Below are 12,543 nucleotides of genomic sequence, written 5' to 3' on the forward strand. Positions count from 1 at the left end.
TTCCTATTTTTCCACCTCGCTTTTGATGAACACTGAGTCCTACTACGGTACTTACTTGCATTATAATATATGGTGGTCATTATGGTGGTACTTGGAGAGCCAAGTATTTTTTGAGGTGGTACTGGATGTAAAAAGTTTGAGAACCACTGATTTAGAGTATTCATGCATGTTTTTGAAATGGGGGAAGAAACCAGAGTACTCACTGTGCTGTGAGAGATCATAAGGTGTGGCGGGGGAAACGATCCAATTCCACTGAATCGGCTGGAAAATTATTATTCAAATAAAAATCATGTACCTTTGTTCATCTATATATGGGTATAGAACAATTAAATTCTCCAATTAACAATCAAGGCACAATTACCCGTTTAAACACCTGTTTCCATTCATAAAACACAATTATACTGTAGGTATAGGCCCTGATTTCACACCAAGTAAATTTGTGAGTGAGTTGAGATGAGATTATCATTATTTCAGCACTGTTTATCATCACTGTCAAGTGGAAACCTCCTATTTGGTCAAGTTCCTATTTTTTTTTAAATAAATTGATAGCATTGGTCAGTCTCCATGCGGGTCTGTTATTTTTACAAATTTCTGACCAATCTAAAGTGTTGAAAATGGCTTTCTCTTTTTGACGATGCAATGTTATGGCTCGACAAACGTCATTTTTGTTTTTGTTTTCCTGAAAAGTAATGTTTTTGGAGCTGCAAGGATTATATGCGATATATACGTTTTGTGACATTTTTGTTTGGTGGTGTGCCATGAGATTTTTCTAATGTAAAATACAGACCCCAATTCCAATAAAGTTGGGATGTTGTCCATCCATCCATTTTCCGGATCGTTTATCCTCACTAGGGCCGTGGGCGTGCTGGAGCTTATCCCAGCTATCTTTTGGACGAGAGACGAGGTACACCCTGAACTGGTCACCAGCCAATCACGGCACATTTAAACAAACAACCCTTCACAATCACATTCACACCTACGGGCAATTCAGAGTCTTCAATCAACCTACCATGCATGTTAGGGGGAAGGGGGGGGGTTATATATATATTTCATGTTCAAGCCCATAAACTTGTTTTTTTGTGTGGACAAATATTCACTCATTTTGAATTTGTTGTTCCCAAAAAGTTGAGATAGGGCCATGTTTACCACTGTGTTACATTACCTTTTCTTTTACAGTTACAACACTCAATAGGCATTTGGGAACTGAGGACACTAATTGTTGAAGCTTTGGTAAATGGTCTTTCACTCGTATAGCGCTTTTCTACCTAAGGTACTGCAAGCCCTTTAACACGGTCTCCTCATTCACCTCCTGATGGCACAGCATGGATGGAGCAACTGGGGGTTCAGTATCTCGCTCAAGAAGACATGGACATGGTCACGGGGACCGAGGACTGAACCCACAATCTTTGGGTTGAAAGATGACCACTCTACCACCTGAGCCATACCACCCTGAAGGTTCTGTAGGTGGAATTCTTTCTTTCTTTCGTATTTTCCTCTTCCTAATGTGCCACACATTTTCAATGGGAGAGACGTCTGGACTGCTGGCAGCCCAAGTGTAGTACTTGCACTCTTTTACTACGAAGCCACATTGTTGTAGCAAGCGCAGAACGTGGTTTGGCATTGTCTTGCCGATATAAGCAGAGACGTCCCTGAAATAGACGTTGTTTGGATGACAGCATATGTTGCTCCAAAAGTTGGATGTACCTTTCAGCATTAATGGTGCCTTCCCAGATGTGCAAGTTACCCATGCCATGGGCACTAACAAACCCCCATACCATCACAGACGCTGGCTTTTGAACTTTTCACTGATAATAAGCCGGATGGTCCTTTTCGTTTTTGGCCCGGAGGACACGACATCCATGATTTGCAAAAACAATTTGAAATGTGGACTTGTCCGACCACAGCACACTTTTCCACTTTGCATCAGTCCATCTCAGATGAACTCATGCCCAGAGAAGCCGCCGGCGCTTCTCGGTGTTGTTGATATTATGGCTTTCGCTCTGCACGGTAGCATTTTAACTTGCAGTTGTAGATGTATCAACAAACTGTGCTAAGTGACAATAGTTGTATTTCTGAAATACAATAGTTGTATTTCTGAGCCACGTAGCAATATCTTTACACAATGATGCCGGTTTTTAATGCAGTGGCATCTTGGATGCCTTAGCATCCAAGATCACGGTCATTCCATGTTGGTTTTAGGCCTTGTCGCTTATGTGCAGGGATTTCACCAGATCCTCTTCGTCTTTTGATGATATTATGGCCCATAGATGATGAAATCCCTAAATTCCTTGTAATTACACATTGAGAAATGTTCTTAAATTGTTGGACTATTTCTTCACGCAGTTGTTCACAAACTGATGAACCTCACGCCATCCTTGCTTATGAACAACTGAGCCTTTTGGGAATGCTCCTTTCATACCCGATCATGACATTCACCTGTTTCCAATTAACCTGTTTACTTGTGGAATGTTCCAAAAAGATGTTTTTTACCATTCCTCTACTTTCCCAGTCTTTTGTTGCCCCTGTACCAGCTTTTTTTTGGAACGTGTTGCAGGGATCAAATTCAAAATGAGGGTATTTGCAAAAAAACAATAATGTTCATCAGTTGGAACATCAAATATCTTGTCTTGTGTATTCAATTAAATATAGGTCGAAGAGGACAGGCAAATCACTGTATTCTGTTTCTATATAAATTTTACACAAAGTCCCAACTTCAGTAGAATTGGGGTTTGTATGTGCCTTGGACCTACAAAGGTTGGGAAACACTGAACTATTCCAGCACGGTGGTGGCACTCCTTAAAACAAAATTCGACTGTACAACAAAAAAGGACAAATATAGCCGTCAGTAATTTACAATGTCATTTTCTATTGATTAGATTGCACACTTTTTTACATTTCTATTCTCTACAACAACTACGTCTTTTCTGTGTACATGTCTTTTGTAAGAATGCACACTCTTGGAATGGGCATGTCACTTGCCAGCTAGAATTCATTCTCGAAAGTTTTATTGCTGCAGCCGATCTTATTTTAGTGAGCTTTTTGACCGTCTTCAATCACCAGGGAGAGCCATCATATTTTTGAATGACTTTTGAATGAGAACTGCAGATGGTCTGTTTTTGACCACCTGTTGAGGTTCACGGGTGAGCCGAAGCCTAATCCATCTGAATTAGGGTGAGAGGTGGGGTACACAGACCTGAACAAATAGACAATAATTTACATTTACATTCACACACGTGGGCAATTCAAAGTTTGCAACATGCACGTTTTTGGAATGCTCAAATGTTTGGTACACCCACGCAAGCACAGGGAGAAGAACATATAAGCTCTGTGTACATGAAGAGCCATCATAGTGTTATTTACTTTTGTTATTGTATACTGTTATCAACTAACTAATATCTTTGTTCCATTGTGTTCTTTCAGATGTGCTCTTGAGATGATATTGCTGATACAAACAATAACAAAAAATAAAAAAATAAAAAAAAAGCGAACGAGCTTGCATAAAAAGTATTATTCCTGACCCATCCGTCCATTTCAATGTGTAAATTATTGTCGGAGGAACTTATGATAGGAACCTGAGAGTCTCTGGTCGATCTGCTCCTCTGTGGTGGGCATTGTTGATGCTGCATGCCATGTCACAGTGCTGGACGGAACATTTTCTGCATGTGTCTGCAGGCTTGCAGAGGGGGGAGATCCAGGACCAAGTGCTGACACTTTAAGACAACAATATATGCTTTCACTGCGTGTGCATATTGTATTAAAGATTAAAAATACAATTAAAAAGCCCCATATCATGTTTTACAAATCATATATCATCTAATATAATAAGAAAGGGTCTTGGATAAAGTCATTTGAGGATATTCCGCTCGAGCAGCATGTATTTTGATTCACTTATTCTTTGTAAAGCAGAGGTCTCCAATAAGTATCTACACCTGGTTTGTTTTGAGACGCTCACCAAAGGGACAAATAATATATGCATTAGGTCTTTTGCTGTTTTATAAACTATCCAGTTATATGTGCATAAAGTCTCTTAGTGTTTTTATAACAATTCAAAGCACAGCCATCGTGCCTCTTTTTATGACAAATAACAATAATTACAATAATACCATAAAACTTTACATTGTTTTGTTTGGAGATATGCTGTTGAAATTTGCTGTTGTCTTTTTTAAACAGTACCATTGTATCAATACAACACAAATAGGTTGTGGCTGCTTTCATTGCGTCAAAATACCACTCCTGGTCTAAAGTTTGCGGTTAGAGAACCCCAATAAAGATTTCACAAGACATGCACATGCTTGGTAAATAATGCTGTTATAAATGAAACTTCGAATAAACTCATCTCCTCTTAGTCAGCTAGCTGCCTTGAACAGCTCTATTTTACCAGACGGTACCAATTATAACTTTATTCCAATTGTTTGGATCCTTTCATTTATAGAGCTCGCATTATGTGCTAGCTGTCCTAAATGCTGAAGTAAATCTCACTGATGGATCTTACAATTATATCTTAATAGTTTATGACTCCAGAATCAGAATCAGAACTGACGTAAATAAATCTGAATGAAGAACAATTGCTTTAAACACAACACAACACAACAACTCACAATATTTGAAATATGATAAACAAAACTAATGTGTCTTTCATTTGTGATAAGTTTCATATTACACTAAATTCAAAACTCACCTGAAAAGCAGCAAAACAAGACAACATGAAGAATGTCCATCCTTTATCAAACAACGGTAACCCAATGATGTAGTCCAAGAGCTCCAGTGCTTCACATTCATCACCTGATTATGCACTACCATAAAACATGAGTGCCTGGAAGAAAACCTACAAAGATTTGATTGTGTTTTCTACTTAGTGGTGTGTAAGGCAAAGCGTATACGGTAGGAGTAGTTGGAGTGCCTCTCCCCCTCCCATATGTTGTTCGGGATACTCATGACTTACTAGTCTTCCAGCCTCAACATGTTTGCACCTATTGTTGTTGCAGAAGGATGTGTGCCTTGGTACATCCCCAGCACAAGAGGCTGGAAGGCCTCCGACAGAAGTCTGATGACTGTGTCACGGGTATCAGAGGTTATTCTTGGAAAATATCGTTACATACTCGTTCCTTGTGACTATCTTCATAAAGTCACTTCCAGACTTATTCTATCATGAATGTCCAACAAGGAAGAGCTTTTATTGGTCAAGTCCTACCTGGCATCAGGTGCTACGGACTTACATTGATGACAAGTTCAAATTTAGAGGATGGTGAAAGAATGGAATATTGTACTAGAAAGCCCTTAAATGTCTGTAAACCTACATTATAAGTTAATTATAGGGTCATAAAGGCGGTCTGCCCACTCCATAGAGCAGGGGTGTCAAATAAATGTTTGTAATGGGCCATATTGTAGTTATGGTTTCCCTCAGAGGGCTGTTATGACTGTGAAACCACATAAACGTTGAATCACTTCATTATATAGGGTCGACACAAACTAACTGATGGATAACAAGTTTTGAAATCAGAAGTCAAGGATAATTTGTTGAATTATTGTTCAAGTTACAGTAAAAAGGATTTTAGTAACGAAAGAATGCTTGCAATATCCAAGTAATATTATAGGCTATATTTTTATATTTTATTTTATTTATTACATATGACAATTTGAAATGTTGGTACAGATTGCAGCAAGACGCATGGAAGTTGATGATTTGCTTCCGCGGGCCACATAAAATCATGTGGCGGGCCAGATCTGGGCGTTGACTTTGACACCTGTGCCAGAGAGGTACAGAAAACCCTTCTTATGACTGGTATTTAACAGAACTGTAAACTAAACGGCAAATGCCCTTGTACAAATGGTCAAACTGTCAGTCTTCAAACGGTCAGGGATTTTTGTTGAGATTAATGGCTGTTTGGGCATATGGTGCATGTTCAACAAAGCTTCTCTTTGAACAGACAAAAGATACTGTGTATTTGCCTGCAGAAGGGATTGTGATGTGATGCAGTATGCAAACGTGTTTGTAATTTTAAAATGAAGCGTGGGTACTGACTGTCATTACATATGGAGATCATCAGTTTAAAATGTTTTTTTCGAAAATGTCATTTGTAATGTACGCGTTTAAATGAATGTTTCAAACAAATAAGTACAACTCTCGGAGTAACACTTTCTGTCAACTATTCACCATTATTAATTATAGGAGGGAATTACATAACCATTTTAATTCATGTGCAAATATTTGTTGGCCCGTCAATATAACTATTAACTACTTAATTTAACCCAACTTGAATGAGAAAAGTGTCTCATGAATCAATAGTTTTGTTTTCACAGTTTCAGAAGTTGCAAACCGTTATTATTTCAAAGATGCTATTGTTGGAACCAAATGACTGAGTTTATTGTTGTCACGGAGGGTGAAGCCACATTATTAAACAAAGGCGCAAATTTTTGTCCTATGTTTTAATCTTGTTTAAGGCCCGTCTATTTCCGACTGCACTGCAACGGCTGAAAGGTCTCGCATGTGAGTACAAAATCTCACTACGTGCAGCTCACTTGTCAACAACATAACTACATAATAAACAATCAAATCCTCTCAATTTTTATTGCTGTTAACACAGTGCTTTAGCTCCAGTCCCCTTATAAACAAATATTTCAGAAAAATATAATCTTACTCATTACATTTAACACCAAACAATATTGGCTATACTGTATTTACAATGTAGCCTGTAATAGCTTACAGTTTCAAATGTGGCATTTACAATATGGGTGACTGGGAATTACGTCCCATATGTATGGTGTGACAACAGTACACAACATTGTCTCCCACGTGGTGAAATACAAAAAATTAAATACAATTGGCAGCTTAAGGAACTATTGGGGGAGGGGGAGGGGGCGCTTAAGTCCAGTTCAGCTTGTTCACGATCGAGGCAGAACCTGGGCGATGGTGTCCCGAGCGCTTTGACTGAGCCGCTCAGGGAACTTGACCTCATATTCCACAATGAGGTCACCGCGACGATCGGGGCGCTTGGGATAAGGCAGCCCCTCGCCACTGATGCGCCTCTTCATCCCAGGCTGCACCACATCTGTTGCTGTCACCGTGACGACTCGTCCTTCCAATGTAGGTGCGTTGATTGTGCAGCCACATAAGGCCTGATGAAAGAAGACACATCCAAGTAAGTTACACATATCAAGAATAGACTTCCCACATTTGGGTATTCCACACATTGAAGAGGTGTACTGAGATTGAACTTACATCTCTGAGTGAGATCCTGGCTATGTAAATGATGTCAGAGTTGTCACGCTTGAACACAGCGTGTGGTTTGTCCTTTAACACGAAGACCACATCAGCTGGAATGTTGGTCGGGGTTTCATCCCCCTCTTTGGGAAATGTGATTTTCGTGCCTTCCTTCCATCCCTTCTTTATCTGCACCTCCAGGATTTTATCCTCTCTTCTCAGCGTTCGGCCGTCAGGATTCACCCTTTTGCGAGAAATCTTCATTTTCTTTGTGCAACCAGACAGCACTTCTTCTAAGGTCACCCTCAGCTCATGGATCACAGGGGGGTCTTGTTGTTTCTTCACAACACTACTGTGACCGCCAAACCCTCCCATACCAGAGCTGAAGGAGCGGGGAAAGCCGCCACCTCCCATTCCAAAGCGGGCAAAACCATCGTCAGTGTCCATATCCTCATCCATGCCGCCATTGCGCCCACCAAAGAATTGCTCAAAAGGATTTCGTCCACCGAAAAACTCTGAAAAGATGACATGTGGGTCACCTTGGAAGGTGTAGCTGAAGTTGCCTGGACCACCGCCACCACCCGAGGGACCGCCTCCTTTCAGACCTGAATGTAAGAGGGGGAACAAAATAATCAAATATGAATGGTAAAACTGTGATCATGTACTTTTGGGAAAAAAAATTCTGTGCTACCTGAGAATGCACAATTCTTCTTGAATTAATTTATTATATAATATCTATTTTTGTCTATTTTAATTCTCAACTTGGAATTAATAGTCATAAATCTGGTGCCTAGAAACATGCTTGCTGGTTGTAGACATAATATCTAAGTCACAATACGGAAAGAGAAAGACTTCAAATACAACAAAAATATCTCCTTTGCCACACTTAAATTGTTGACCTGTTGTATTCAAGTGTCACCAAAAGTGAGTATGGTCACTTTGATGACAAAATGCTTGCCTTACATCTATCAGGGTTAAAATCTTAAAATGTTGCCCCCCCCCTCAAAAAAAAAAAACTGGAAAAAAATGATTCTGGTGGTTTGAATGTCATCAAATTTAAAGTCCACTGCATAAAGACCCTACCATTAGAAACAATATTATTCTTCAGCAAGGAATTCCCTTGCATGTACATACAGACATTCACCCTGCTAAATTGTCAAAAAAGGAAATACCTGGTCAACTTCTGCTACAAGTACAATAATTAAGTAGGGCTGGGTAAAATTGCCTTCAAATAAAATTTCAGATTTTTTTGACAAAAATCTGATTTTAATTAGTTTTACTTCTTCGCATCAACATGCATCAACATCTACAAAGACAGGTTAAACAAATGTTTTCTTTACAGACGTGAAAATGAGGCTAAATAAGAAAAAAAAATGTCCCTAACAAAACATACTTTATGTAAAAACGATCATGTGTTCAGTGTTCAAACATTAAATGTAATGAAATGAGCTGCCAGACTGCATGGCTCAGCTGTCCCGTTTGTCTGCTTTTGAAGATAACACCACACCCAATCCGATTCTCTCAGGTACAGTTGTGTAGGTGGGGCAGACAAACTGAAAATTATTGGTGGCTTGAAAGCATGTAGCTCGGGTCAAATGTTTCCCACGTCGATAACTCAATGACTTTGCAACGTATAAAACGGGCATCATATCTGTGGAAATGTTCAGCGCGATTGACTACGTCATTGCCTTCCACTGAGCTTCTTGCTTGTCATATGGAAAATGATGCGGCTCATGATGACTTTTTATTAAATTTGAATAAAATTTATTTAATTTTTTTTTTAAAAAAAAAGACAGGTTGGTAATTGTGTTGACAACACTGACTTAGCATTTGTAAACTAGTTCCACCGTTGAACTCCAGAAGTCACTAGAAAAAAAATAAAAAAGGTACTGACCAATAATGTTTTAAAATATATGTCATATAAAGGAAATGACATTAAGTTTTACATTTGGGGAAACGTTATATCCAGTCCACAGGGGCCTTACTACGTATGACGTTTCCACGGTAACATAACATGGGCCCGCGAACACGTTTCTCGGGTCATAAATTAATAACAATAAGAATCCGTTAGAATGATTTTCATGATGTATTCTGCTATGTATATTAATGTCCCACATTCCCATCTTAGAGGACTAGATTTTGAATTGGTAAAAGTTCAACAGCATGACGCTGGAATTAAAATAGGAAGCCACGTCGCTCTGACGTTCGGCATCTGCATATTATTTGCACAAGATCAGCTAAGAAGTCGAATTCTCAAGACACAAGTAAGGACTCGGTTAGGCTGGTTTCCGGGCCCAGACCCAAAGTTTGACGGCCGAACTTGAACCGAGTGCACACGGGACGACCTCGGAGTGCTGCTACCCATTTTGCCTGCCACCGGCTCAAAGAACAGCCTTGCTCATTTAAAATCCATCGAGCACTGCTGCCAAATGAAAACAAGTTTACCTTCTTCTCCAAAGCGGTCGTAAATGTCCTTTTTCTTCGGGTCGCTCAGGACATCGTAAGCTTCCGCGATTTCCTTAAATTTCTCCTCAGCTCCCGGCGACTTGTTCTTGTCCGGGTGGTAGCGCAGCGCTTGCTTACGATAAGCTTTCTTTATGTCGTCCTCAGAGGAGTCTTTCTTAATTCCCAAAATGTCGTAGTAGTCTTTCCCCATCCTGCCCGCCCACCCGGCCGGCCGGCAGTCAGACAGTTAGTCGTTTTAAATGCAAAACTGTTTGAAAAGTCTTGAGTCCTCGTTCTATGCCCCGTTTCAAATCTGCGACACGCCCGACACAGAGTCAATATAAACCGTATGGAAACTTCCAGAGACTTCCATAACAAGCCAGTACAATCTACGCGGTGGCGAGTCCGGAGTCTGAGATAAACCACGCCTCCCAACGCGTCACCCCGTGATGCCTTCAACTACAGTCAGAAATATTCTCGTACACTACGAGAATACACTATCTCCTTTTTAGTCCCCCCATAAAACAAACTATTTTTAAAGTAGAGTGTGCCGGTTATGACTTGAATAAACTGTAAAACAAAACAAAAAACACATCCGCAACACGCTAGTTTTTCTTTCTCAACCAAATGACAAAGTAAAGCGCTCGAACATTTGTTTCAGTAAGGTGTGGCCCAGATTTTTGCACACTAGTGAGGCATGTCAATAAATTGAGTCACAAATTCCGAGGCGAGAGAGAGAGAGAGAGAGTTAGAATTTTATTGGAGGACAATTGACCCATTGTATAATGTCCATCTCATCCATCAAATGTACACTTCTTATGCAATACTTTATTTGTCAACACTGTTACAGATACTCAGGCACCTGAAAAAAAAATAAAATGTATCCATCCATCCATCCATCCATCCATCCATCCATCTTCTAGCCTAAAAATTTTATACAGGTAAATTTGATCCATCCGTTAATTTTGCTGCACCACTTATCCTCCCTCACTGTAGGGTCACAGGTGAGCTGGAGCCTATCCCAGTTGACTTTCCGCAGAGCCTGCTTCACCCTGAATTAGTCGCCAGCTAGCAAACTGGTGTAGGCCTACCCGAAGAAAACACACACAAGCACGGGACGAACATGCACACTCCATAAAGGAAGGGTTTAGGGCTAGCCCAGATTCAAAGACCCAATCTCCGAACCATGAAGCGGATGTGCTAACCACTCAATCGCGTGCCACAAAATTTTATTGTATTACTCATTTGATTTTAATATGGAGTGGAAAACTGGTTAGCACGTCTGCCTCACAGTTCTGAGGACTGGGGTTCAAATCCCAGCCTCCCCTGTGTGGAGTTTGCATGTTCTCCCCGTGCCTGAGTGGGGTTTCCCCGGGTACTCCGGTTTCCTCCCACATCCCAAAAACATGCATCGGAGGTTAATTGAAGACTAAATTGCCCATAGGTGTGATTGTGAGTGTGAGTGCGAATGGTTGTTTGTTTCTATGTGCACTGCATTTGGCGGGCGACCAGTTCAGGGTGTACCCCGCCTCTCGCTCGAAGATAGCTGGGATAGGCTCCAGCACGCTTGTGACCCTAGTAAAATTTATTTTATTAGTTATATCTGATTTTAAAGTTGGTCATCAAGACAAAGGGACAAGAGAAAAAAATAATTCGGGAGGGCTCAAGAGCTGTTTCGGTATTTTAAACAATACTTTGGAATCACTTTCTCTTTTACTTTTTTTCTTTGTTTTTAAATGCTTTTAGTCATGTAAAGCACATTGAGTTACCTTGTGGATGAAATGCGCTATATAAATAAATTTGCTTATCTTATTACAACTACAGTTGCATTTGCCTGTAGTCAGCTATAATTTACATAACAAGTGCATGTTTCTGGATTTTCTGCATGAATTATTTGAATTGTCATTGCAATTTTGGTAGTTTTTCTGCCAACATGAAAAAAAAACCAAATCCATTTAGCAAGAAACATGAAATAGACACGCTTTATTTGCTTTAGTGAGTTGGCCACAGAAAAATGATATGGCGGGCTAGATCGGGCCCCCCGGGCCTTGAGTTTGAAAAAAACAAAAAACAAAACTGGCACACTACCGTATGGGATACATCTCTCTGTTTGATACAGTGCGAGTCTAAGCATCACCAACAACATATTTTTAGATAAATACCTCCCTGTGCTCATCAAAACTGATCATTGTTGTCTTTAAAGGGGAATATTTTCTCTCTCTCTTGTATCATATAATATTTATGTGTTAGTTAATTTTGTGACCAGAGTAGGCATTAGTGAACTAAGCAACTGCAAATTAACAGCAATTAACAGTCAACTGTAATGAGGAAGAAAAGAGCACAAAAAAAAAAGTTAAACGCTTGGATTAAGGTAAATTTGGATTTTTCACATTTTTTTAAAACACAGTTTTAAAACCTTATTATAAACTTTATATTGCTTTATAAGCACTTTTTGCCACCTGATTTCAGGTACCTTTGTTCAGTTGCATCATTTTTAAAGTATTTGCATGACATTGTATTATTTATTTGATTTAAAACACCTTTTTTGTACATTTGAAGTTATTTTGCATATCCCTAAATTGATTTTATTTGTCATTGCACTTTACTGTTGTTCTTTCACTACAAATTAGTTTAGTACATTTGTTTTACAGTTTTAAACCAAAAATAACACAATAGGCCTCGATGATATTCGTGCTTTATCACTTGGGATACTGTGTAAATCTACCCCTGCATGCAGTCTACTATTTTGGCTTCAACATACGACGTACAGTTGCGCTCATAGGTTTACACGCCCTGTCAGAATTTGAAAAAATATGTACCATTCTTAAAAGATCATGTGTGATTAGGCAAAACACGTTTATTTTATTTTCAATGTCATTCAAATTAAGCTATAATGA

General features: G+C 39.5%; 1 protein-coding gene across 1 annotated transcript; it reads right to left on the minus strand.

The window, feature by feature from the left end:
- Window positions 1-6,544: 6,544 nt before the first annotated feature.
- On the minus strand, window positions 6,545-10,055 carry dnajb1b (DnaJ heat shock protein family (Hsp40) member B1b). The gene is made up of 3 exons (XM_061680584.1): window positions 9,647-10,055; window positions 7,220-7,806; window positions 6,545-7,116 (listed from the first exon to the last, which is right to left on the minus strand). The coding sequence occupies exons 1-3, from the start codon at window positions 9,855-9,857 to the stop codon at window positions 6,883-6,885; spliced, it is 1,032 nt and encodes a 343-aa protein (XP_061536568.1). The 5' UTR covers window positions 9,858-10,055; the 3' UTR covers window positions 6,545-6,882.
- Between the last annotated feature and the right edge of the window lie 2,488 nt (window positions 10,056-12,543).

Source organism: Phycodurus eques, chromosome 6 (assembly GCF_024500275.1).
Source record: "Phycodurus eques isolate BA_2022a chromosome 6, UOR_Pequ_1.1, whole genome shotgun sequence".
Taxonomy (NCBI): domain Eukaryota; kingdom Metazoa; phylum Chordata; class Actinopteri; order Syngnathiformes; family Syngnathidae; genus Phycodurus; species Phycodurus eques.